This window comes from Dermacentor variabilis, chromosome 4 (genome assembly GCF_050947875.1).
Source record: "Dermacentor variabilis isolate Ectoservices chromosome 4, ASM5094787v1, whole genome shotgun sequence".
NCBI lineage: Eukaryota > Metazoa > Arthropoda > Arachnida > Ixodida > Ixodidae > Dermacentor > Dermacentor variabilis.
In genome coordinates, this window is record NC_134571.1 from 48,505,377 (window position 1) to 48,532,720 (window position 27,344).

At 42.1% G+C, this 27,344-nt stretch overlaps 2 protein-coding genes across 8 annotated transcripts in view; one reads left to right on the top strand and one right to left on the bottom strand.

Annotated features, from left to right (window-relative positions):
• LOC142579079 (sister chromatid cohesion protein PDS5 homolog B-B-like) overlaps window positions 1-11,821 on the top strand; it is a 46,831-nt gene extending 35,010 nt beyond the window's left edge. For 2 of the 7 annotated variants that reach the window (XM_075688931.1, XM_075688937.1), the window contains 4 exons: window positions 693-793; window positions 3,043-3,228; window positions 8,406-8,550; window positions 9,913-10,681. In XM_075688931.1, the coding sequence (XP_075545046.1) occupies window positions 693-793; window positions 3,043-3,228; window positions 8,406-8,507 (389 nt within the window). In that variant the 3' untranslated portion in view covers window positions 8,508-8,550; window positions 9,913-10,681. The other 5 variants (XM_075688932.1, XM_075688935.1, XM_075688933.1 and 2 more) reach the window with 5 other exon arrangements.
• A 175-nt stretch (window positions 11,822-11,996) lies between these two features.
• LOC142579084 (cysteine-rich hydrophobic domain-containing protein 2) lies at window positions 11,997-27,217 on the bottom strand. Its single transcript, XM_075688941.1, has 6 exons — window positions 26,705-27,217; window positions 25,815-25,869; window positions 23,286-23,441; window positions 21,056-21,112; window positions 17,348-17,407; window positions 11,997-15,278 (listed from the first exon to the last, which is right to left on the bottom strand). Exons 1-6 carry the CDS (start codon window positions 26,845-26,847, stop codon window positions 15,228-15,230), a joined length of 522 nt encoding a protein of 173 aa, XP_075545056.1. The 5' UTR covers window positions 26,848-27,217; the 3' UTR covers window positions 11,997-15,227.
• Between the last annotated feature and the right edge of the window lie 127 nt (window positions 27,218-27,344).

The following is a 27,344-nucleotide window of genomic DNA, read 5'->3' on the forward strand; positions in this document are numbered from 1 at the left end:
ACACACCCTTATTTTTTGGCACATGTTAGTTTTCTACTTTTTAAGTGAGAGGATATAAGAATTTCATCTTTGTTTTAATGTACCCAAGTATCAGAAAGGCTCCATCAGGCATCTACAGTTTTCGTCTTTACCAAAAAAATTTCCTTTTTCGAGTTGTTCTGTGTATTATGTTTCTTCAAGAATAAACTTGCAGTTCAGTGCTCTTGTGTATACCTTGCTTAATCCTCATGTGATTTAGCACTGTTATATCAAATATAGAATTTCACCAAATTCTCCAAGTTTTCTTGCTGCAGGATATTACGGTATACTAGCTGTTAAGACATCACATTTTCTTTGAGTTGTGAACCCTTTATTTTAGCTACCAACTGGGTAGCAACACATAAGTAGTGGTTGTGAAACACAAGATCAAGTACGGTCAATGACTGCCCAAAATTCCAAATATATTTTGGTGGACTAAGAATCTACATTGTAATTGCATGAATGTCAATACCGAAGCATATCTTTGCTTCTCAATCTGCCAACTTTCCATCATGTTTTCTCTCTTTTTCCCTCCTGACAGTTTGTAAACACAAAGCCTTTCATCTTTAACTGCAGGAACATAGCATCTTAAGAGCTTTCATTTTTGAGCAAGCGAATAGTCATTTGGAGGGAAGGCTATTAACAAGTTGTCACTTCTGCTTTTTTTCCAACAGGCACACAGCTCATAGATGAGCTAAGGAAAGACACGGTTGCATGTGAGAACCTACTCAATGCACTGAGCCACCAGAAATCATCAGACATTGCTTCCAGTCGGGTAAAAGCATATTCAAATCAGTTCCTTGCTATACGAGAGCAGGCAGCAGGGGGTTAACCTGGTGCAAGTACAGTAGTGAAGGAAATCAGTAAGGTGCAAGGTCACTAAATTTCCATACAATTTCACTCGTAACCCGCCGTGGTTGCTCAGTGGCTATGGTGTTGGGCTGCTGAGCATGAGGTCACGGGATCGAATCCCGGCCACGGCGGCCGCATTTCGATGGAGGTGAAATGCAAAAACACCCGTGCACTTAGATTTAGGTGTACGTTAAAGAACCCCAGGTGGCCGAAATTTCCGGAGTCCTCCACTACGGCGTGCCTCATAATCAGAAAGTGGTTTTGGCACGTAAAACCCCATAATTTATTTTTTTTTTAAATTTCACTCGTGTTAAAATATTGTTAAATATTCAAAACAGCTGATGTGGCTTTTGCAATAATAAAGCCCTTATAATCTAGTGCTTAAGCCTTAAGTACCTCTCGTCTCTGCCTCTGTCACTACTCAAAGGCAGTGCCGTTAGGCCTACTAGGATCACATACAGTGACTTGCATTTTTCATTCAACTGTAAGAGAAGGCTTTGTGCTTCATTCTGCTTTATTTTCACTCAAATTTCGCAACTATATTGGCATTTTTTACATTGCAAGAAAGATTTCCAGCAGAAAACACTGACATGTACATGCCGGGGAAGAATTACAGCACATGACACATGTACTGCTGTTGCTTTTAGTTGACATTGTTCTATCAAATGCTTCACGTCTTTGCTTGCCTGGTTGATGCTTCGCCTTTCAGACGAAACTGTGCCTTTTTTTTTCCCCTCTCATGGAACATAAAGCTGCCCTTTCTCTTTCCTGTATTAAGCCTGCCCACTAAGTTACTCTTGTATGTATGTTGAAGTGACCATGCCACTCAGTGGCTTTACTGTAAATTTCTCAAGTCTGGCCACAAGCGAAAGGATTGCAAAATAAGCTGGAAGACATGAAAATGGCAATAACATTTGTTTTCCTGCCACTTCGAACTGCAGTCTTGACCTGCAACAGAAAATGTTCACGACCGTATGTAAGACATGCTTTTTGTTGTGTGTATGTTTTTGGCACATTGTGCATCAATACACAGCGAGTACTTTAGGCTAAAGGCAAACTGCAACGAAATTTTGGACTGTATAAATGCCTAGACTCACATAGTATTAATATATGGAGCAGCCTCCATGCAAACTTTTAGACCTGAAGTACAATGAGAAGTTCGCAAGAACAGACATTTTTTGACACCATAATGAGGGGAAAAAAATGGCGTCAATCCCGCTCACCAGAAATGATGTAGAACCCGGAACACTGTAAACCAGCATGGCTCCTCAGCATCATCTCCGAGATTAGGTGGCACTCACAATCTTCTGAAAACATAGGAGGCCATGGTTTGGGATTTCCATCATATCTGCTAACACCCAGTTGCATGCATCGTCTGGTGAATATTATTTATTAGGCCGTCAATCTTGCCACAATCGGCGCTTTGGTTCATTGGAGACAACATGGAAGAGAAAAATATCACATTGAAATTCTCGTGCTATAGGTGCCTGTGACATTACAGATTTCAGTAGCATCTACCTGGGGCCAGCTGGCTGTTTATAACTATATAAGGGGCTGCTACACTGCATTACAAAATAAATTAGAACTTTAAGCTTTTAGTTTACTTTTAATGGACTATAGTAATTTTTTCCTTTTAAGCAATAAACAGTTAGCTAGCCACGGGTAACTTTTGCAGGTTTTTCTCGCACATGAAATGCCCAAATAATGTTCAAACTCATTTGTTGTCACCATAACCTAATGTGTGCCATTGTACATGCATAAAATTGTACAAATGAGATGTTTGTCATTTGTCTTTTCCTTGGTCATGCTGTCAACTTGCAGTGCAGAATCCAAAACCTTGTGTGTTCACAGTTGCCCAATTTAATTTCTGGCTGTAGTCTCCTTTCAAGAGTTAGTAAAGATGCTTTTTCATACATGTGCTAATTGTTTCCTTCTGTTGCACTAAAATTGGATCTGGGGCAGCGTTTTCTTTCATTGCTTTATATATATATGTGCTTTTCAATGGGCCTGTAAGCTATCATGAATATATAATAATGCCTTAAGTAGACATTAAGGATATTGCTGTTTCTTGCATTCTCTCTTCTTCCTTAGCATTTGAAACAACCTATTCAAAGGTTCATTTGTACTTGTCCAAAAGCTGATATGCTGCTTTCTAACATTCTTATGCTTCAGGATGCAATACTGAAGAGCCTCAGAGACAGAAGGAGTAAAGCTTTGGCTGAAGTAGAGAAGCTTTTCTGGACAGCTACATCAGCTGCACTGAATGAAGATGACGTTGAACAGCTTTTGGCTCTTGTTTCAGAGCAGAGACCTGCACTTTATTATTCCCACACAACCAAAGAGCTGCAGCTATTCAAGGTTTGGAGTTCTGATCAAGTGTTATAACCTTATTCAGTGATGATGCTAAACTGTGTAAATAGGCGGCAAGCTTCTTTATGCAAGATGTTGAGCACCACTGTTTGGCACAGGAAAAACATGGGGACAAAATACCATATCTCTTTGGCACTCTTTAACCATCATTGGCCTTTGCACCATGAAATCCCATATATCATCATCAAAGCACAACTAGTACAGCAACTTTATACTGAAACCAACCACAAGGCTATATATGCCCATAGTCAGCACATGGCCCCAATAATGTAACACCATTCCAATTTGTTACTATTCCAAATCTGCCATTAGCTCTCCATGATAGGTCAAATTGGCTTGGGCCCCGCCCGAATGGGCTGGATTTAGGCCATTTTGACTTATTACTGAGCAAAATTTGGCATTTGCAATAAAAATAGACTGGAATAGCTTTACATCATCTCAATCATACGTGCTGATCTCTCAGCATATATGTGCGTATATGTAGGTATATTAGCCTCGTAATTGCATGCAATCATTGCAAGCCGCACTTTGTACCTAGGTCTTTTCCTGTGCATCTTTTGTTGCTGTGGTTGTGCATTTCATTACCATATGTACGTATAACCAAATAGCCCCAACTTTAATACTTTCACCACTTTCATTCAACATTCCAAGCACCACACATATGCTTACTGACACTTCATCAATTATACTGTCAATTTATTCAAGGTATTAAGGTTACCTACGTACATTTGTTTGGCAGAGCAGGTGGTTTCCGGTTTCCAAGTAAAAAATTTTATCTCGTAATATAGATCACTCTCTATTGCTGCAACAGCAGCTAAATGAATGGCAGTGATGCAACATCAGGAAGCATACTCTATTCTTTTCTCCTTCTCCCTTAAAAAGAAAAGTGTGTTTGTGCATGCATTTATGGGTGGGGGTCTGTAGACGAAGGCAACTGTGGCTCCATGGCTAGAATTAGCTGAACATAGTTTGCTACAAAAGTTACTTTAGTAAAATCTAGTGCTAGTGTCTAAGGGAGCTTTAGGAGGGCATGGCAGCATTGAAATTATAGGTGGCACATGGATTCGGCTAAACTTTATCTTTCTGGCTTCAAAAAACTTTGTGACTTTGCAAATTGATGATCTTCAACGAACTATTGAATTGTAAACAGGGTTTCGAACAAAAAAATTATGAGTTCGACTCAGGTTTGGGTTGAATACGCTTCTATTTTGTTCCGGTTTGGAGTAAATAAAAATTTATAACAGTTTGCAAACCGGTTCGCAAACTGGTTCAAAGTAGTACATTTTATTTTGCCCCATGTGACACGCTGCAGAGTGCTACAAATTCTCAGCATAGCACATGAGCTAGTTTCCTCAGGAAGAAGCATAGATGGGCTCCTCGTCTATGCCTCCCTGTCTACTTGTCTATGTCTATGGCTCCCCGGGGGGGAAGGGACAATGCTTTTACATGAATATCTGTTAATGAAGTTTAATATGCAGCTACAGCAGATATACAGATAAAGGGCGCCTTCTTAGGCAGTGCCATCGCGAGAGTGTGCCTCGAAGCATCCATCCCTGCGCTTTCCTTGTTCCCTTGTTTGCAATTATAGTCATCCATACTGAGTATGTGCAGAACCATAGAAATTGCTAAATCTTTCTTTTTTTTAATGTGATTAGCATTGTTTACCTATTTCACTCACTTTGACTCTACACATCCCAAGTCTATACATCTATACATTCAATTGCCATCACTACGTAGTCACCATGTCGTCATGGCCATGGCTGACCATGGCGATCGAGTGCCATAGCAAACTGGGCCAATCCTAGAGACATTGTATGTCGCATATAGATGAAACAATGGAAATCTCAGAATGACTACACATTCGTAATAAATGTGTCTTCAGTAACATACGGTCTGTTGTTACATTGCTTGAATGCTTATCACATTAACGTCGACAGTCATCAAGAGACGGGCTCTGCCAGAATGTTTTCGCTGCAACGTGCAGTTTACAAATGCATTGCACAGGTACAAGAACATTTTCACGTACATGATAAAGAAAGAGGCAACTAATGAGAATTGCTGCATCTATGTGGGGTTTGCATAGCTTCCACACCTCATTATCTTGACAGTAGCGGGCTTTATTTCTATTTTGCCTCAGGTATTTAGTACAGGATTGGTTGTGAGTGAACTGTGGCATATAATTTGTGGTGTCAAAGACAGCGCGAAGTCACATTGTACTACATAAGTTACAACTTCAAACTTCCAGTGTGCAGCAAAGAAAGAAGCCAGCGATTCACAATTCAGTGAGTTTGCCGTTTTATTTTTTTTTATACGCAGGCAAGGATATTGATACTTCTGAATGATGGACAGGGATGGTTTGTTCCGATCCCCGCGCAGATCTTTCTTACGAATCTACACATGTTGCAAAGTCTTGCGCGCTGGCCATAAGGGCAAACCATAAAATGTAGACCATGCATTATGCTTCAAGAAATATTTTGCGACTCAACGAGCTTTGTGCTCTGCTTATATGTGCAAAATGCGCGTTGAATTATAACACGGAACAAAACCAAATTTTGCATGTTGTTTACAGCCACGGCTAATGCACACTAAGAAAGTGATGGTATTCATTAGTGACTACAGTGTTATACATACAATAATTAAGCCATGCAGCTGCAGTCGATGATATTTTAATTTTCCCTCCTCGAGGATCTCATGGTTTTTACTGATCACTCTGTATTTCAGCAAGGATACGTTACACTTTATTTAGTTATAGTAACGAGGTGACCTCATGGCCACACTGGGAGCTTCAACAGAAAACGGCGATTCCGCAGAGTTCCTCAGTCATAGACTAGTTCCTTTTGGCTACAGTACACAACTGGCACAGACAAGTTCAGAAGTGCGAACGTGTCTGCCAAGGTGGCCGTAGTTACCAGCACCTGCCCCCCCCCCCCTGCCCATTTATCCCCATACTCACACATAACACAAATCATGAGTCGAAACAATCATTTAGTGAGTTGCACCGAGTACAGAAGTAGCTATTCTGAAGGATACCGAGTCTAGTGAGCACTTGTTGCTACTCAATATTTTTGACCGTTTCGTGCTGAATCGGTAACCGTTATTATTTCTTTATTTATTTATTTATTTATTTATTTATTTTGGTTGAGGTTCAGTTCTGGTTCAGGGACGTGCCAAGAATATAACACCCTAGTTATCAATACAACAATTCACAATGATCATGCATGTGCACAGAGTTTATTGCCTTCTGCACTTAAAAAAGATACGATTGCTTGGAAATATAGGCCACTAAAAACAGTAAAAGCGCAATAAATAAGGCAACAAGACCACCTGAAACAGCAAATATTAAGATTAGACAAATCCATGTATTACCTACCATTCCAATAGTACCTGAGCAATGTCAGTGCCAGAGCTTAAGGAACTCTATGGGACTCAAGGGTTTATGGTCATAGTGCGTCGTGTGTCCAGTGCACCACGCAAGCTGGCATGCGCGTCAGTGGTATGCAGCATCACATGTTCGCCACCCCCGATAGCTGAAATGACATTTTTCACACAATGCCCTGCTGCACTAGAGCATATTTTGGACTAGTTGAATTAAGGAATAACTTAAATATTTTTTGGCACATTCAAGGAATACAGGCTTTATAGTGCGATTGGTGGATCGACAGCAATTAAACAAAAACAGTGCTAGGGGCAGGGAGGAGGTATGTGTGTTATAGTACTCCTTTATGAGGACACTAGCATAAGATATGGAGGATAGTCTAGTGTAAGGGCACACTTTCCTTAAATTTGGGTCCAAATTTCATAGATGCATTCCAAACACAAATAAACAGTAAATGTATATCTGCTTTCAAAAACTGCAGTTAATTGCATGCCAATAAGAAAATTAATTTATTGCATTTAAAAATAAGTGAAAACCGAATGCAAGGTCTCTTGTAGACTTTGGTGTACACAAAAGATCCAAATATACAAAATACATTGAATTTTTCTATGCAGCTACAACATCATGGGTTCTGCAGCTCTGAAGCTAAACTGAGAAACAAGAATTTTGGGTGTATTCGTGCATTGATAAATATTCTTTCACAAATGAACAGTAGAGCAACATTGGTCAATTTGAAAGAATTGTGAAAAAATTGGACTTGTCTGGACTCACTTCGTGTTCCTTATTCCTTTAAGGACAAGACATAAAAATACCCGAAGGAAAAGTTTATTTTCCATTGGAATGTGAAAAATACGCAAAGGTGAAGGATACTAATATATATATATATATATATATATATATATATATATATATGTATATGTATATATAATCATATCATAAGAAGCCAACAAACAAAGACACCAAGGACAACACAGGGAAATTACATGTACTTACTAATTGAAATAAAGCAATTATAAATTAATTGAACTGAAAGTAAATGAAAAAATAACTTGCCGTAGGTGCATAGAGCATCGCACATGTAATGCGAAAGACGTGGGATCGTTCCCCACCTGCGGCAAGTTGTTTTTTCATCTACTTTCAGTTCCATTAATTTATAATTTCTTTATTTCACTTAGTAAATACAATTTCCCCTCTGTTGTCCTTGTTTGTTGATATATATATATATATGTATGTATGTATAAAGTAAGAACTTTGCAGCAATAGGCTTGTTGCCTGTGGGCAACACGAGACAAAATACTGAAAGCGAGCTTTGCCCCAAGCCACCTATGGCTTCGTGTAGGATTTGTACAGACAATTCTCACCAGATTTCAAACAATGGTGCACACTGCATTTCCTCTACATTACCTGTGACACTACTGCAGCAGGAGATTTCGCCTTACAGTTTTCCGTCTGACCCCAATTTCAATAGAAAGCAAGTCGTGCGCCAAGCTTCCACCTTATCCACTGTTCAAGCTCTAATTTAACAAATCATGCCTACTGCCTGTAGTTGGTCCAAGACAAAAGTTTGGCCAATATCTCCATGCTCAAAACCGAAGCTCAGCAAGAAACATTTTTTTTTCCCCTGTAAGCAGCACTCTACCATAAAGGGTGAAGTTTAATAATCTTAGTGCAATGGTGCATCGTTGTGAGCAAGGTAGAGCATGTTGTAAAATAAAAACAATGACCAATGTGCATATTGGACTCTTTCATTTGCAACAGCACGTCTCCATGATCACGCTGTTTCTTCCAGGTGCTGTCAAGGGCGTTCCCATTGTCTTGTGGCAAACTCAAACACCTTTCAGCATCCACTATTGGTCTGGGGCAAAGTGACATCGACTCAGAAGATGCATAGATTTCCCAATAGCCTTCATAGTTCAAGTCTAGTGGCATCTAAGGTGAGTGCAATTTTTGCACATTTTGCCGAGTTTAATACATATTGGAGCGCTTTAGCCGAGCATGCACTCCCATGCCATTACTTAACTCTTTGGATAATTGTGTATTTAACATTAGAGGGAAATGTGCGATGTAAAAATTATCAGCAGAGCATTGAGGGACACTGGCCACTGTGGTCCGAGCGTAGTGCATTGCACACACAATGCAAAAAATGTGGGTTTGGCTCCCATTGGCATCAAGCTGTATTTTTCTCCACTTTCATTTTCCTTTTCCTTATTATTTATACGTTTAAATTTCAGTAACAGTTCATTTCCCTTATGCTTTCCTTGACTTCAGTGTCAGTTGGTTTCATGTGGCTGTAACAAGCAAAAAGCTAGAGCCTCTCAATTCCCTTTATTCTTCTCGCCAGTCAATCAGAACAAGGATCTCAAAGCATGCAACTTGCTGATCCTCAACCTACTGCAATACTTCAGAGGCTGGTGTTCTGCTGCCGAGTGTGAGGTCACAGATTTCATTCCCAGGAGCAGAAGTTGCTTACAATGGACGTGGAGTGCAAAATCACTCTGTTCTGGGCTTTAGGAGGAAGTAAAAAAATCCTAAGTGTTTATAATCAACCTGGAGCCTTCCACCATGGCATCTCTCACAGATCTCTTCCTTTTGGATGTTAAGCACTATCGATTGACTCGGTACTCCGCTAAACCAGGCCAGTTCAGCTTGTTGAAGTGAAAAAAAAAATGTACGCATTATATGTTCAAACGCATAGCTGCAGCCTAACAGAGAACTTAATGTGCAGGTCGGGGACAAAATGGACTTTCATGCCTTTGGCCCATCAAAATAATCAACAGATACCTCCTTTTTTACAGCGATCTCTCTTATTAGCTCTTGACTTGCTTGGAACAATCTGGAGCTATGAGTGTGTGTTGTAGCACATTTAACACCCACAGATTCATAAGCATGTTAGTGCCTACTAACAAACAACCACTGTTACTGAGCAATGTGCCTTTACATTTGCCTTACACATTAAAGCAACCGCCCCAGAGTCAAGTGTTATGTGCTGAATGTGTCCTACAGTGCACACAAGTGGTTTGCAGTGCATTTGCAGAATAACCACTAAGGCACCGATAGAGTGCACGTTACACTGTGTGGCTGCATAGTCCCTCGAGTCATTGGATCATACACTTAAAGGTTGTGTGCTACACAGTATAGTATTCACAAGCTTGCTGTTTTAATCGTAGTGTGGGTTTGAAATGAAGTCAATGAAAAGAAAGTGGCAGATTCACAGACAGGTCTCCGAAGCTGCATAAGCTATTGTCATCACTGCTTTGTACTCTGGGTGAAAGCAATTTTCTTTTTTTTTCTTACAGTTTCGAGACCTTCATGCTGAAGGAAACTTGTGGAATGTGCAAACACATGTGCAAGTTACCTTGCGTAACATGTTCTTCCGAATGTGTTCCCGAGTGCATGCTATATGTGCCGGGTTGGCCGACATCGAGGTACCAAAGATAAAGAAAGAACTTCAATGAGCAGCAATTTTCCTTGAATCAGCCAGCAAAAGAGCTGTTGATATGCCACCTTAAAAGTGCAGCTGAAAGGACACCTTCTACGTGAGCTAGACGGGTGCCACGATAAGTTGCAGGCATCCTTGACAGTCAACGAAAATACGACATTCAATGCCACTTGTGAAGCTCAAGTTAAGGGAAACCCAGTTTCCGAGAAACGTACACTGCTTGAATGTTTTGAACTCTCAGAGACAGACTACTTGAAACTGGAACAATTATTTTTTTCTCCTCGTGTATGTTTTCGTGCATATGCAAGGTGTATATTTAGTTATGCAAAAGATTATCACCGTGATTATCTAGGATGGATATACTGCCCGTGTATTTTTGATAATTAATGGTATCTGTTACCATTGTAACACCAACAGAAGTGTACTATTCGTTCATAACATTTTCTTTTTCAGAGAGGTTTGCATTAAAGCTTTGTGCAAGCATATAAATTTACTGACTATTTTATCACTTGTTTTACATGCTCCAACTAGACTGCTTATTTACTCAGACTTACCACCAGCACGCTGTCAGGCGCTGTTACACAGGAAATAGTCAACGAGATTATAAGAGAAAAGAAATTTTAATCTCTTGTATTTGTAATTAGCTGCATGCACATACATACATACATACATATATATATATATATATATATATATATATATATATATATATATATATATATATATATATATATCACACCGACTGTCAGCATCCTTTACTTACCAGCTACCTAAATCGTCATCCCCCTATGTTTGCAGCTGAACAAATATTTAAGTAAAGCTGATTGATGCAGCTCATGTACAAAATTGGTTCAAATCATGTATAGGTTTTAACTAAATTAAGAGTTTAACAAGAGCAAATTAAAAGCAACATTTAATTGGCCAACATCAACTCTACTTCATGGTCACGATGCCTTCTTCATCCTCTGACATGGAGTTGAGGAGAGCAGTGAACTGGAAGCTGGTGTTTATTAATTCTAGAAAACATGCGTAAAATGGAGAAAGTAGTGAAGGAAGCGAGGACAGGTGTATGAAGACAGGATACTCGCACGTCCCATGTGTCCTGCCTTCCTCTACTTCCTAGTCCATTTTATGTGCCTTTTCTAGGAACGAATCCTCTGATGCAATGTAGGCAGGTTCGGTACTAATAAGCTTATGATTTTTTTTTGCTTTTAAATATAATGCATCTTGGATATACCATTCCTTTTCACCTCTTGAAGGCCAACTACTACAAAATTTTGGACTGTGTACGAAGCCTTGTTTAACATAACGTAGTTATAGAAGAGCCTCCATGCGAAATTTGACATTTGAAATACGAGCAGAAGCCTCACAAAAAGCTTGTAAGAATTGCCGCTTTTGATACAGACTGAAAAAAAGCACTACCATTACCACTCACAGGAAGTGAAGCTGATCTAACACATGGCTCCTCAGCATGAACTCTCAGGTTGCAACACACACCCGTCTAAGCTTGGAGGCCCTAGTGATGCATAGCATAAATACCGAGGCCACCCGTCGGGTCCCACGACAAGCCTTCTCGCCATGCTATCTCGTTAAGATGCACATGCTCAGATGGCTTTCTGTGGTTCTCCAGGTGTGGTGACGGGAGCCAGCCCGAGAGCCTAGCATTCAGTGTGCCGAGAAATCTCGGATGTGGTCTGCTGGGACTTCCGTCACAGCTATACCTCCAGGTGCAGGCATCATCTGCTAAAGTTGTTTAAAGGCAGCTAATAAAAAAAATTTACAATTACCAGCTCTGCAGCTCTGCCAAGATTTGTTCACTGGTATACACAACTTATTTATAAGAAGTTTAGTAGAAGTGAAATTTCACAACAGTTGGCCTATTAACATGTTTGCTACCACACTACATATGAATGCAACTGTATGCAAGTTACGAGCACAAAATACATGCTTTCGCTTTATATGGGATTTTATTCCAAGCACACAAAAGCGAAAAAAAGAAGTACATACAAAACAGCTCAACACTTTTTTGATATGCATAGGTCTGCCAGCCATGTCAGATCATGCGGTAAATTGTGCCAACAATAAATAGAGGGCAGAACTGGGGATGGGGCATCGTATGCGGCACGAAGAACAGCGACACCAAAGTGTGTTTCTTCACACAGTTTATGGAGTCGGTTATCTGATATAGTAAGGTACATCGGCCATCAAGTACTTCAAGCCACCAAAAGGCTCCTGGTGCCCCAACACTGTCGCACCCTTCACCCCTCATTAACACAGCATCTTGCATGTGGATCTGGTAATATATGTACAAGTATCACACAAGATTTGAGATGAGGGGTTCGCATAATATACCTCGTCAATGTCGTCTCAAGGCAGCGCAAGCGCACATCAAGAGCTTAGTTTTGTATCTACAATATTTTTTTTTTTTTTTTGCTTTCAGCTACTGTTGTTACTTAAACTGTTGACAATGGCGACGCAACAATATTAAATCCTTTATCACTCGGCACCTTTTGTAATATGTGGCCTTGTGTTTAATCTGCATCAGTTTAATAAATAGGAATGTGAAATTAAGAGGCTTAAATTGCACATTATTATCACCGGATATGCTATACTGCTCAGACCTTGAATCCAATCAAACCATACTGCAATTACATTACTTTTTGAAAAATAATTGCCAAATGCTAACCAATTTTTTTGCATTACTTCATAGCAGTTTGTAAATGCTCTCTGACTATGACGCCTATTACAACTACAGCAGTGAGACATAAGGCATTAAGAAACACAGAGGCATTACAAGCCTTGTTTATACGCTCCGTCTAATCTTCAGGCATCTATGGCATTTTAAAGGTCACCTAATTTTGAAATAGTCCTTCTAATAGATCATTTTCATAATTGCAAAGCTATCCTTCCCATGAGACAGTTTGCCTAACTAATGGTGACATAAGCCATTTCTGCAAATATTGTGTACAAGCACAATTTGCTTGCATTAAGACATGGAAAATAGACATGTGCAACCACGTGCAAGACAAGCATCAACATCAGCAGCTAACACTTAGTCTTGGTTTGAATGATGGCCGGTGCTTCCATTAGTTGGGCAAATGGGCAGTGCAGGGAAGTTCACTTGCAAATTATGAATGAGGTCTACAGTCACTGCTGCTTATTTTCTTTCAAAGTATTCCCTAGGCTCTCACAATGCATGACTGGTCAGTTAGATCGCAAGGAACAGACCCATATTCAATTCATCGTTCCAATATCTCAGAAACGTGCAGTCCTGAGCCATACTGCCTGCGGATCTGAGCCGGCACCAAATTCCGTACAAACCTCAAAATTGATTCATCTATGGTGCGATGGCAGTACAGCACATTTAAATTGTTTCCGGAGCAGGAAATGCACTTAGGAAGTTCAGGGAGCAGCCACAACATAGACCCTTTTTCAGTGCAAGGGACTGCAATGCATATGGCCACAGCTATGAAGTCTGCAATGCCACAAAGTTGCACAATCGATGCATACCTACTTGAAGGTCTTGCCACAGAGAAGCTCTTTTCTCTATTCTGTGTAGCTGTTTGCCAATATGAAATTTTATTATTTAAGTCCAACAATCAATGTCATGCTGGATTCTGCCAGCACCTAAGAAAATCTTGTGCCATCACTTTATTAGGCACTCTGGTTATTTGTTGGTTCTCATCAAACAATTCAACTGCATTTGCAATCACAAGATATAGAACCTCGTTGATGAGTTCCAATAAAAAAAAGCGATTTAACAGAAGCAATTCCTTTGTTATCCAGGACAATTTATCATGCAAAAAGGGTGTTCTATATATTCCAACATACAAGTACAAACCGGGAAGCTGCATGAACCGGGAGTGTAATCAACAAAGTTCTATGGTACGTGACTACCTATTGAGTTAAGAAAATCCTAACAAGTTAGCCAGCAGTATAGGGATCACAAGAAGATAAGTTTCTATGTACCCCTGCACTTGGATTTGCCAGGGTCACAATGACATGCTAGTTCTGAGACAGCTTTACTCACTGCATCAAATGATGTCAGCGAGAGACGAGTCAAATGCAACCACTGCGAACAAACTAACCGAATCTTGTTGCAGTACTTGTGCAACAACTGTGCACTAACCTACTGCACCTTTATATGTCTCATACATGCCATTCACACCAGAGGTGCCCGTCCATACAGAAGCTAAAGTGCTTCCCTTTCCCAATGCTGCCACTTCTTGCTACAACAAGAGCATCCGCTGCCAAAAACAGCAAACAAAACTTTCTGCCAATAATGAATGTGTTACCCAAAAGCAGACTTCATAAAGTATGCCAGTGCTTATGCTTGCTTTTGCAATGATGCTACGTCTTGTGGCACCTGTCAGAAACGCTGACACTTTACATCGACACTCGGGACAGAAAAATAGTGTAAGAGCTGTTATGGTGAAGGCATGCGCATTGCTGCAAAGTAACAGTGCTGACTACAGTGAACAGTAACATACTAAGGGCACCAGTGAAGTAGTAGAATGCTGGTTGTTGCAATTACCTTGCTGAAAAGGCACCAGTGTAACTTTTTTCTTTCTGCACTCAACTTGTCAAGCTGACAAATTTTGTTGTCAAGCAGAACTCCCTCTTGACACAGCTCATTTGCACTTCGTGCATTCTGGTTTAGCAGCAGCTGTCAACCAGCACTCACATTATACAAGTGTTTGTTCAGGTGATGGGCAGCAATTCACTACACGTACCCAGAAACAGAGTGCCCGACTCAACAGACCAGTTCGGCACTCCTTCAGCACCACCATTGTTCTTAATACATATAACCGGGCATTATGTGCTTCAGAAAACAGAAACACATGACTAAGCAAATGAGGCCCTCTGGAACACCAGCAGGGTGCACGCATCCTCTGTGCTTCCCCAGACACGTTTTCTGCTGCACAACGGTAGAACCCTGAAAGCGAGTGGCAATGTCACGCAGCTAGCCCAGGACCAAGTACATAGCCACAGTTACAGTCAGAACCCCATCTTGCAGCCTTGCAGGCACTTTGGCCTGCACGCACACCGCCACTCCCCAGCGTCCGGTCTTTTTTTTTTTTTTGAGATTCACTGCAGATGCACTCCCTCTGTGATGCTGCCCTTTTTGTCCAACCTTGGTTCGGATGCGATGGTGGTGACAGTGGACGGCTTTTAGTCCGGCCGATGAATGGCCAGCTTTGGGATAAACTCAATGAGAAGCACCTAAGAGATGAAGACAGAGCACTGATGTTAAGTATGCAAAAGAAGATTATCTGTTGCTTTGTGCTGTTCTTCCCTCATTTACCTCCATACAACCCTCCCTCCCAAAGGCATCAACAGCCCTCAAGTGGCAGTTCAAAGTAAGACTTGTGCTTTAGAGTAGACACATGTGACAACACCTTTCATGTGGAGTCCTAAAGATCATAAGAGATAAACTTTATAAACTTCCATAGCACACACTGCATAGTTGGGTCTACTTCACAAGTAAAATCCAAAGAAAATTCAGCAAAGCAAGCAACCAGCCAAAATTTAACAACACATTCAAAATTGACTAATTCATTAGAATGATGGTATTGTGGTCTCAGTTTGAAAGGGGGACAAATGCAAAGAAAACAAAAATTTCACATCTGGCAGTCCTCTTCAGCCAAATGCACAAACTCACAAACTCCCACTAGGCGAACTATAAAAAAAGAAAAGCACTACTAACACAACATTGATTGAGTGCCGATCCCATGCAAACAACAGCACGGATGTGAGATTCAGTTAGATTTCATAGGTACTTGCAAAGAACTCTATTTCTGTTTAGTGAACATTTGCAAGACTATAGAGCACGTGACCAAGTTGGACACATTTTCACTAGGAAACGTCTCGCTCAACATGAACTCATGGCACTCGAACACATGAATCCCACAGATAATGACAACAGTGTGATGGCTGCATGACAACAATGGAACAACCGCAATAGCATGACGACGACTGTATGATAACACTTTCTTGACTGCAATAGAATGATGGCAGCGCAATGATGACAGCATGGTGAAGGTGGAATGACAACAATAGAATGATGATGACGACAAAGTGGCAACAGGATGAAGATGCCAGAACTACAACGACGGCATGACAACGAAAGAATGGTCACAATGGAATAAAGGTGAAGAAAGGACGTCGACGGCGTGTTGGAATTAAGAGCTCACGTCCATGCTTCCATATGCCACCGGCCACCACAGCCACCTTGCTTTGCACTGTGTTCAGTACTGGTTTGCAATATACTACCAAGGGCCAAACAATCATGCAAGACAGCCAGAACCCAAAAATTGGGGAGGAAAGGGAAAGAAAGCTTCACTTAAAAAAAAGAAAGACTACTAACACAATGTTATTCTATTTTTTAAGGTGTCCTCGGTCACCGCGAAAACTGATCTACAGCATTTCCTGCACTATGAACAGATCTCAGTGATGCTGTCTGCTTGATCGTGTTGCAGGGTTGTGGCTTTGGAAAGTGTGCAAGAGCTCCGAAACAATTTTCTTGACAATAAGAAAGTGTCAGTTACTCAGGATTTGCTGCGAGTCTATTTTGTTGTGCGTATCGGAGAGCACTGCAGCACGAAAGCAGCAAAGAAGCAGATGAGTGAATTTTTGAAGTGCTGCACTATGCCACCTTGTGCAGAACCCTGCTTCAGGCAGTATCACAGAAAGTGAACTACTTTTTTAAACATTCTTCCTTGCTTTCTAGTTTCTAGCCATACTAGAAACTAGTCATAGTTTCTAATCATATGAAAGCATTTTTTTTTCTTACGTGCAGTTACTAGGCAGTGGGAAGAACACTTCCCACTGGTGTACATCTGGAAATTTTACTTGAAAAAAAATTTCGACAGGACAAATTTGTGACCACGTTTTGTGGAAAAACCGCTCACCTCCGTGCTACATGTGAAAAATTTGCCTGTGGGAGAATTAGAATATGCTCTACAAGTGCCCATTGCTGCATCGATTTTATTGCTACCGAACCACGCCTAGCACCATCGCGAGTGGCAGGCACCCAAACATAAGCCTAAGAGCAAGCAACATAACGGAAGCTTTGTGAACATGACCCTGGAATTAAACAACAGTTAAATATTGCTGCCAAAGCTTCCCATGCAGTAGCAGCGCCTGTTGCTCACACAGTCAACAAAACAGACCATCAATCTGAAGGCCTATGAAATTCCCTGTATGATACTAGTATAAGACCTCCCTCTCAACATACAACATAGTAAATTTCACTCGCACAACATATATTCAAGCTAATCAATTTTACTCACATATTCCATCATGCTGTTGGAGTCGCACCTCTGTTTTCCAAGCTTCCAGTGCAGTCCAAGCTGCAACGACATCACATCAACACTTTTTTGTTCAATGAATGTACCAACGATTGTGCTCTGACATCATCATACATCCGAAAAGCACCTAGCAGCTTTCAAATCTGGTAAATGTAATATGCATATTTATTTAGTTAGATTAAAGTACTTTTGCTTATTTATTTTAAGAATGCAATAACATCCCCACCCCCCTTGATTTGCAGCAGTAAATCTCGTGGTCATGAGCACTAGGTGTTCCAAAAATGCTTACACTAAAAAATTTTGATGTCATGTTAAGGTCAAGCAAAACCATATTCTTGGTTGTTCACTTTCAGAAATGCCACCTTTAGCATGTATGGATTAAGCCACAAATGCTATGAACTGTTAAGATTTATGGACTGTCACGTTCAACATAAGCTGCAACATCGTGCCTGTGGTCAAAGGGCCCCAAGATTGCACAGCGGCGCTGACATACAAAAATGTGGAGGAATAAACACCGGTACAGTTACTGGTATTTATTAAACAAATTTTAATGTGTTTGCATTCTTAGGGTACTTTACGTGCTTTCCGGAGGCCAACTATTTATGTATGTATGTTCGCATGCAACCGTTTTTCCGCCTACCTGAATCACTGGGTAGCCCATGGTCACGGAGTAAGACATTTAGGAGGTGAAACTCCCGTCAGCGCGAGTGAGCGCGGGCGACCAGATAAGGTCACAATTGTATGCGCCGACGGGGCCATATACAGTGGCAGCGCCATGCGGCGCGTCGCAGAAGCCGCAGCGAAAAAAAAATAAAAATGCAGCGCCCGGGCAGGCGGCTCCAGCGCGCTCTCAACGGCGGTGATTTCTTTCCAGGCCGCCAGCACGATAACGGCTCCGCGGGCATGTGACTTTTTCTGGTCGCCGCAAACAGCAGAGTTTCCACTCCTAAATGTTTCTTGCTCCGTGCCCATGGTCGAATGGGTAGCAGGTCGAGCTGCTCTGCCGAGGGAACATGGTTCGAAAACAATCGTTGGACAAACCTGAGTCACCAGGTATGTGACGATGTGTACATATGTGCCGCTCTTCAACGAACCTCTTTCATGCCAACTGGTTAGGTACTGTTGTTTGAAGAAACTCTTTGACACCCACTTGGAGCACTGGGTATGGGCCACTCGGTCTTTGCTGGTCTTCAGCAAACCTCTTTGATGCCAACTTAAGTAAATGGGTGTGTGTCAGTAGGTGTGCACCTCTCTTCAATGAACGTCTTTGATGCCAACTTGAGCAACTAGGTATGTGCCACTGGGAATTTGGTGCTTTACAGTGACGAAAAAGATCCCACATAGGTTTCTCGAACGCTGAGCGGAATCGAACCCATGTCACAAGGACTCCTCAAGGACAGCAACCCGACACATTAGCAGGCCGCGCCACAGATGCACTGGGTACAGTGTGGCGTGCACTGCCATGAAACCACATCTCAACGCACCGCAATGCACGCAGCCATGAAATCACATCAAGGCAAGGTTCTCTGCCATTCAGTTTCGTTATCTCTTAGGGAACCCCCAACATCACCCCACCCCTGGGTGTTGAAACTCCCTTCTCAATACCTTCCCAGTTGCTCATCCTCTTCCTCTCTGAGGTGCCATTTTGTGTTTAGTAGTTCGCGAAGTGCATGAGGTAATAGTGATAGTGCAAGCGACGCTGGCAAACTAGAACTCAATGGCCGTCCTTTACAAAGCAGCAGAAGCTGAAGATTATCAGCACCGCCAAAGATTGGGCAAACAGAGACACTGGCCAAAGATATGACTTGAACGAGTCGTGCATGCGCTAATGGAGACTATGAGCCTTGTTGTATGCCATTATTTCCACGGACTATAAGTGCTGAACTTTTGTTTTCTTTCCGGACTGTTGTAATTGAGGGTGTGGGTTATATGCGATGTGTCACTCTTCAATGACCCGCTTGCCAATTTGCGTCATTGAGTATGTGCCACTGAGTATGCGGCAAGTGAGAGCACAATTCTTAGCATTTGCAGGCATCGGTGTGCCATGCTTCTCATCTCGGAGGCCACGCCCGGACTAGATGGCCCTGTGTATCCAGAAAGAAGTGCGAGAGAGGAGCTCGGTTGCAGCTAGACATGTTCCTCAGCGTTCAGACACAACAGTGCGCCATGCATTTTGGAGACCACGTGCAGCCTTCGCAGCAGCAGCGCTAGATGGCGCCAAGTGTTCTTGGAGAAGCATGAAAGAGGAATCTCGCTGCGGTAGAGACCTCATACATGACTAGTTTCCACAGTGGCAGTAGACTGTGTCACTATATTGATTCAATGCTAAATGCATTACTGTCGGCAGCAGTAATTGTGAGGTGGGTTCCACTGAATTTGCTTTAAAACGAAATTTTGCCCACTTCTGTCACTGGAAATTGAACGCATGCCTAGAGAGTCTGTGTTATGTGTGGCGAAGGACCTTTTGCTACTTTGATGTCATGCAACTTCAGAGTCTCCCAGTTTCTTCATATATCAGCGCCACTGTGCAGTCTGGAGCCCCTTTGACCCCTGGCATGGTATTGTAGCTCATATTTAACGCGAGTGTACATTTTGATTACATGTCCTCATATTGTAAAACAAAACAAAAAATTAAGTTCTGGGGTTTTACATGCCAAAACCACAATATGGTTATGAGGCATGCCATAGTGGGGGACTCCAGATTAATTTTGACCACCTGGGGTTCTTTAATGTGCACCCAATGCGCAGTACACGGGCATTTTTTACACGGGCATTTCGTACCCATTGAAATGCGGCTACCGCAGTGGCCGAGATTCGATCCCGTGCCTTCGGGCTTAGCAGCGCGGCACCATAGCCCCTACACCACCACGGCGGGCATCATAAGTAAAGACAAAAAAACCCTTTCATTAATTATACAAATACTAAATACCTTTACACCCCACATTTATTTTTGGACATAACCCACTTGTGCCCCTATCAGAGAGTTTCAACTATTAGACGATACTGGCTCTGTGAAGAAATTTCAGGGTAATGCAACTTTTGCTGCCTTCATTTTTCTTGATACTTAACACATAAGGCTGCCACAGCATAGCACAAGTTGCTTTTGCCCCTTTTAACACAATTTGACTAACCACGAAATGTGGACGCAACAAGGAAAATGCTAGACACTTAAAATGATTTAGCCAATCTTGCGGTACATGTAAAATTCGAAGTGCCTTAACAAGTATGCTATACATATGTCTTAACACATTTTTTTTATTTATGTTTGAGATTCTTAAATGTAATCTTTGCATGTGCAGATGTAAACACAGTGCCTGAAGAGCCCAGAGACTTGTCAAGTAATCACTCTAACCTGAGCAAGCATTGCAATGGAAGTGAAAAATTATGGAAAAAGAAAATACCCATAGATAATACCAGCGCCACGCTGTCTGTATCACAGTGCTTCTTTTTATGTGTGAAAGCACACCAAGAAACACAAAGGTGCCCACATTGGCTTTGTATGCTGCTTTGCACAAGAATATTCAGAAATTAGTTTTCCTTCAGTAGCATCACTGCTACAGGCTTATTCTAAGAGGTCTCAATTCTTTTTCCCATTCATTGAAACTTCAAATAATTTCACACCCCCATTCAGATGTTGGCACAAACACAGAGAAAAGCATTTACACATTTAGCAAATCCTCATGACCTTACCTTGTGATAAAGATGACTATTCTCCCAATCCAAGACTTTCTCTATTGAATGTCTTGTCTGTGGGAACAGGTAAAATGAAAACAGGAGGCACAGTTTGAAAAATGTCCAAGCGACAAAGATGCCAATGCCCTTGTAAATAGCACAATCCTACAAAATCATAGTATAACTTTATAGCAATGTATGGAATAGGTCATGCAGTTACATTCTTCACTAGTGTTTTTTGGTTATTACGACACAAGAGCCCAGTCTTTGTGATGCTGCTAATGTGTTCATTGAGTACAATTCCTGGCTAGTACACACAATTTTGCAATCAAAATATAGAACAAGAAGCTTCCGGTGGCACGACAATTGGCTACAGCCTCCAAAATATGGATGTGGCCTCAAGAGTGGCCAGCTGGAAAGAGAGATTGTAGAGGCAGTGGCCATGCAATGCTTTAAGGATGGTGATTGTGTTAGCTCACCATCAGCTGCTGTTTCTCAGAAAGAACTTTTGTTTCTTTCTATGTGATACACGCGCGTTCGGTGCCTCATCAGTCTTCAGCGTTTATCTTAGCATTTGTATCGCACCCCTGTTGAAAGTCTTATTTTTATTGGTTTTTACGTGGCTTCTCGGGTGCACACGTGTGTCTGATCAATATATGCCCGGCACTCGTTTCATTAAATCATCAGTTGTCTGTACCGCCTTGCGTTGTTCCTTTCTTCATGTTTCGTGCTCTTTGCGGTAACTTCCCAAATCAAGAGAGCCACCACGGCCCTGTTTCATTTGAACCAGCCAGCACTGGTGGTGGTCCTGAGAACAGCAGGCAGATGTAGAAATTAAGACTGCGTGCGCTAGCGTGTTCTATTTTGTGTGCAAATGCACAAGCGGTGGTCTTCTTCAACAGCACTGTAGCGAAATGTTGTGTGCCGTGGCAAGCTTAAACAAATTAAGCATGCACAATGTTAGATGTAGTTAATTTTGTCAAGCAGCATAATTTCGTACAGCGCAACACAGGATGAAGAAAAAAAAAATACAGGGCAGCACTGTCCTGCAGTGTCCTGTGTCACGCTGTTCAATATTCTGCTATTTGACAAGATGTACCAACCAACGCTGATAGTTAATTTCATTTGCGCAGTATTCTCTCTCTCTTTTTTTTTTTTTGTAGCACATTTTAGGATGTACAACTCCGAGATATCACTGTTTAGTTAGTCACCTCAAAATCTGCCACAAGATACATTAGCATCAACAGTGGTCGGACGAGGAATTTCAGTAGAGCCAACATTTCTACGAGGGGACTCGTGAGATGAAAACAAGTCCTCTTATGATTCTCTGTCTTCTTTGACAAAATGCACAGATGTTCCACATTATAAGTGCACACCACAGTGTGTAAGGAACATTATTTGGTCAAATAAGTTGAACAACAATGCATTTCACAGTGAGAAAACACGAAACCAGCGCTTTTTTTTTTTTGATCAGATTTGTTTAGCGTAGCCTTTTGAAACATGAAGTGAACGTGTCTAGCCACCAAAATTTAAATTTATTACACCCAATGTTCCAGTGCCAACTTAGTTCCTTTGCACCTTTATATGAAAATATTGATAACAACAATAACTGGAGGAGAGGGTTGATAGAGATAGGTCTTGTTTTGCTTTCCTGTTATGTAGTTGACAAAAGCAATGAGGGTGGGTTTCAGCAGATTAGCAGTGGCAACTCCGTCAAGGCTACCATTGTCATGCATTGCCTCTCTTTCCTCTTCATGAAAGAATGCAGGCACTGGACATACAGAGCGAGGAGGTCACCCTCCAAACTATGGATGGGATTCAGTGCATTTTGGATGCACCAGTAAAATCCCTTTGCAGGTGTTGCTTCATTTCTGCATCATCGTGCCTTTCTTCCCCTTTCTGTAATTATACACATCTTCACACAACATTGCACTGCTTTCAACGTCATTTTGTCAACATCAATTCGTCACAGAGCTGCAGAGTTGAGCTGAACTTGACAATCTAGGTGCAACAAATAATCATTTCGGTTAGGGGTGTCCTTTACGTCAACATTAGTGAGCCCAAATGAACACAGCATTACTCTTGCATCAATTAGGTTCAGTAGGAAGTCATAGCTGTGTGTGTCCTTGCTATTTACCTTTCTTCCCTGACTGCACTCAAGGAGCAAAAGGTTGTTGTTCATGCTTGCAGCATGCAACCCGCAGTCACGCAACAGCTGGTGCTGGTGGCATGGAATCACATTGCTCACCCTTTTGCTGAGACAGACAACAGGCCACAAGGAACAGCCAAGAGTGCAGCAGCAACACAGACACCCACAAAAGAGCCACTTCACGTTCACCGGCAATGTCTTGCGCAGCACACTGTTTATGCGCATAATGGTCGCCTTGAACTCTTCAGGTGCCACCTGCTCACGTGTGAAAAGCATGCAAGAAAGAAACAGTAATAGTAGTTAATAATAATTCAAGAAGGTTAACATATCTAAACTTTGAAACAATCTATGAGGGACACTGTACAGGACGGATCCACATTAATTTTGAGCAAATGAGACTCTTTAACACACATCTAAATCTCCCATCCTTCCAAAGAGAGCAAAGTTCATTGATGTATGAAGGTTTAAGCGCTTTGCTCATTGTGCTGAGCGATTATGCAAGCACAAACAGCTCTTTTTCACATGTTTTCTACAGATATGAGTTATGTGATGTCAAGACACGCTGCTGCTTAAGTTCCAAACCTGCCTTTGCATGTAATCCTTCTCACGAATGGCTATAAACAATGTTATCAATGTGAAGTGCTTTTCAGTATCCAACATTGTCAAATCCTGGAATGCTGATGAACTGAAGCCAAGTTAGCATAAATTTTTTCAATATAGAAAAAGCCAGCTGCCATGCATAATACGAATAGCTGGATCACAGTTATACTGTTTGAGTGGCTCTAGGCAATTCACAGAGGCGAGATCCTGCTTGGAGGTTATCTCAATGCAAGCTAAAGAAAACTCCTCTCTGAAGAAGTGAAAAGTTATCAATGATTTAGGTTTTGTTAGTTTAACCATTGCACAAGCGAACAAACCCATCCTCCTTTTAAAACAATCGTTGCACAGATCCATTCGAAGGCACTGAGACATTCAACAATGACTTGTCCTTTCAATATCCATATACCACACTTAATGATAGCAAATGGCTATTGCAGTCATGCTCATTGATGCATAAAGTGGTGCAACTGGAAGGTGTACCATCAGTGGCACTGAACTGCAGTTCCCCTTGTAGAGTGTCAGATTTGGTGTGTTCACCAAAAAGCAGAGTCCGGCGTCATTGTGGTACCGAAGTTGAACAACACTCCACCAAGTCAACATGGACACTGACAGTGACAGCAAATTAGAGGTCAGCGGGAGATTGAGATGACGAAGGTTTTCCCAAAACTTATGAGAAAGATGGCAGGATTTCGAGAAGCTTTACCTCCTAACAAGCTTGGGCCAGTGACCTCTCCCAGGTTGTTAGTGAAACACTGGGTCTGGTATGCTTGCTTCCCCCTATCCAGGATAAGCTTGGAGGCAGGGCATGGGCTTTGTGTCAGCCTTCTCCTCCTAGAGGCAGTGTGCCGTGCCAATATAAACCACTGGACTGGTTGATTGGAGCATTACCCGTTTTCCCTAGTGAGTGATTAGGGAAGACGAAGGGTTTTTAAGAGCTATCCTGAGTGTGTGGAGTGTACTTTCTCAGAACAATGCAGTCTGCTCTAATATGTAACCTATAGCTAGCTGCGTGCTATCTGCACTGCGCTCAATGCTCCTGCCAGTATGAGTATCTTATGCCTTTTCCTGTAAATAAGTTAGCCCGTTTTTTTCCCTAATGTGAATAAACCTCCCGTTCTATTCCTCCAACCTCCTTACATTGTACTCAAGAAAAAGTTAGCAACACTCGTCAAGTTACAGAGGAGAGCTTGGGGGTCGCATGGATGCGTAGCCTCAATGCGAACCCCCCCGCCAGTAGTGTAGGCCAGCTACCCTTTTAATACGCACTGGCAGCGTGAGCTAGAGCGCGAGCCTCGGGAGACCACGACACCCTCGAATCAACAAGAGTTGTGATAATTCAATAGCGTTCCACGTCAAGGTGAATGACATCACGGGACACTGGCCCCACACTTTAGCAGGATAGCAAAACAGAGGAAGGAAATGCACAGATGATAGTACGTTTAAGATGCTAATGGTGCAGGTACCACTGCACTGGCTGCTCACAAAATGCAGTAATGCTACAATTAGTAGATTCTGCACACTTCACTAATGCCTTCGTTGGCAAGTGTATCTAGCAGTGTGGAAATAATTACAGTGCATATGCATTGCGATGCAAATCATCGTTACTGCTAGACTCATTTTCTCTGCCCATTAGCGCATCGTGCGACTGCACTTTATCGCTGTCTCCATTATGCCATCGATGTGGGTCGTCTGCTTTTGCGAGGGGAGAAATTTCATGTGTGTGTATAAAGGTATGAAGCGTGTCTATGTCATTTCATATCTGTATATATATGATACAAATATACTTTCGCATTAAAATGTAGTTGCGAGTCAACAACAGACCTGTTTTCTGCTTGCATGCGTTTGTTGTGCCACATTGTTAACAAGATCCATGAAGCAAATGCAGACACATCTGACAGTGTAGACTGCAACACATGCTTCATCTAAGATGAATGCGCTCGCTAACACGCACACACACAAATATAATTCTGGAGCTAAGAAAAAGTAGTAGTAGAGGCAAGAAAGAGAGCAGTCGTTTCCGCTGTTTACCTTGGCTGATAGCGTGGGCGGGAACTCCGTGTCGAACTTGTTGCTCAGCCCAAATCTGCGCAACGTCCGTAAACACACCGCACAGCTGGCGTTAGAACAGCAGCAATAAAAAGCACTCGGTCGTAACGTTACGCTCGCGCTAATAGATTACGCAGCGACTGCTGCGCACAGAGCACATAATATATGCAGCCTACTCGTTCGTGAAAAACGGAGGGACCTGCCGTCTAGACAACAGAGGGCTAGCGCGCGTGCAGCTTCGCAGAAAACAAAGGCCTCCCAGGAGACGAAGTGTCTAGCCGCTGAATCAGCTGATCAATAACAACACGTGAATGGGTAAATGGATCTGGTCGGTGACGTCAGTTTGCAGGCGACAAGCGCCGTGAGAACTGATTCACAGTAAGCTGAACTCGGGAATACCACAAGATTCCCTTTGCAAATGCGGGCTCTGTAGTTTGAGCGCGCATATACCGCAGTCTGAGCAAAGTACTGAACGGCGCAGAATGCTGTGGAAGCCGCAGGCGAACAAATCCAGAAGACGACATTTCATTTCCTTAATTTATTGAAGCCACCATTTGGAGTTATGTTTAGAAGCTTACAGTTCGGAAGCATTCAAAACCGATTCTTAAAACAAAATTTGGAACGCTAAGCGCTGGGTGTCCTGCGCCTTCTTTTCGCAGACTGCGAAGTGCCTAGTGTAACGCGTGTTCTTAAATAGCGTTAGTCGAAATAATTTTGTCTGCATATTCCCAAAACGATTAATGCAACAAAGCCAAAAATAGTGAAACGCATCGTCACGGAACTTCTCCACGCGCGCGCCCAGCGGGAGGTCTCTTTGTGAGCGATGCCGTCGCAGCCTCTCGAGCCGCGCTTCACGCGCGGCTGCTACTCACACGGTCATGTTGCCCGCACCTCTGATGACCACGGGCTCTGGCACGAGACTGACAAGCGAGTCTTCGTTCGCTCGGTCCTCGTCGTCGTCTTCCTCGTAGATCGCATCAAAATCTGCCATGTTTGATTCCGGAGACGCAGCCATCGGTCAGTATTCTCGACGTGTGCAATTTTTTCTCCTCTATATGCCACTTCGACGAGTGATTTCTACGCGCACATGAGTAAACACGCAGTTATAACGCTTTAACAAGTCGCATCGTGCGAACGTGGATGGGCCGAGGTTATTTTCCAGGCGTTCAGCTGACTCTGTAGGGCACGGCTTTGCTCAATGATCGCCACTGCAATCTACTTGCTAGACTCACAGGCTAATGTTTTTGCTTGAAACTATCAGCCCCACCAGCTGGAGACAGATGGCAGCAGCAGCAAGTCTGCGTTTTCTCACGTGACTGTGATGACGTTAGAGCAACTTATTTTGTACGCAACAACTAACACAACTAAAGAGACTCAAGTGCGTTTGTGATGTCACAAACGTCAAACCCTTCAATTTCAGCAGCACCTGTGACTATTAAAATGGTTAATTTAAATTTCCGGTGATTACAGGATGTAAATTATTGCATAAGCTTAAGAAATAAAGCTTGTTTT

Coding starts and splice junctions, on each gene's coding strand:
- LOC142579084 (XM_075688941.1), bottom strand. CDS start 26,847: ATGGCTGCGTCTCCGGAATCAAACATGGCAGATTTTGATGCGATCTAC. Junction 21,113..23,285: donor TTGTCTGTCTCAGCAAAAGG/GTGAGCAATGTG, acceptor CTGTTCCCACAG/ACAAGACATTCAATAGAGAA. Junction 15,279..17,347: donor CCAACAGCATGATGGAATAT/GTGAGTAAAATT, acceptor TTCATCTCTTAG/GTGCTTCTCATTGAGTTTAT.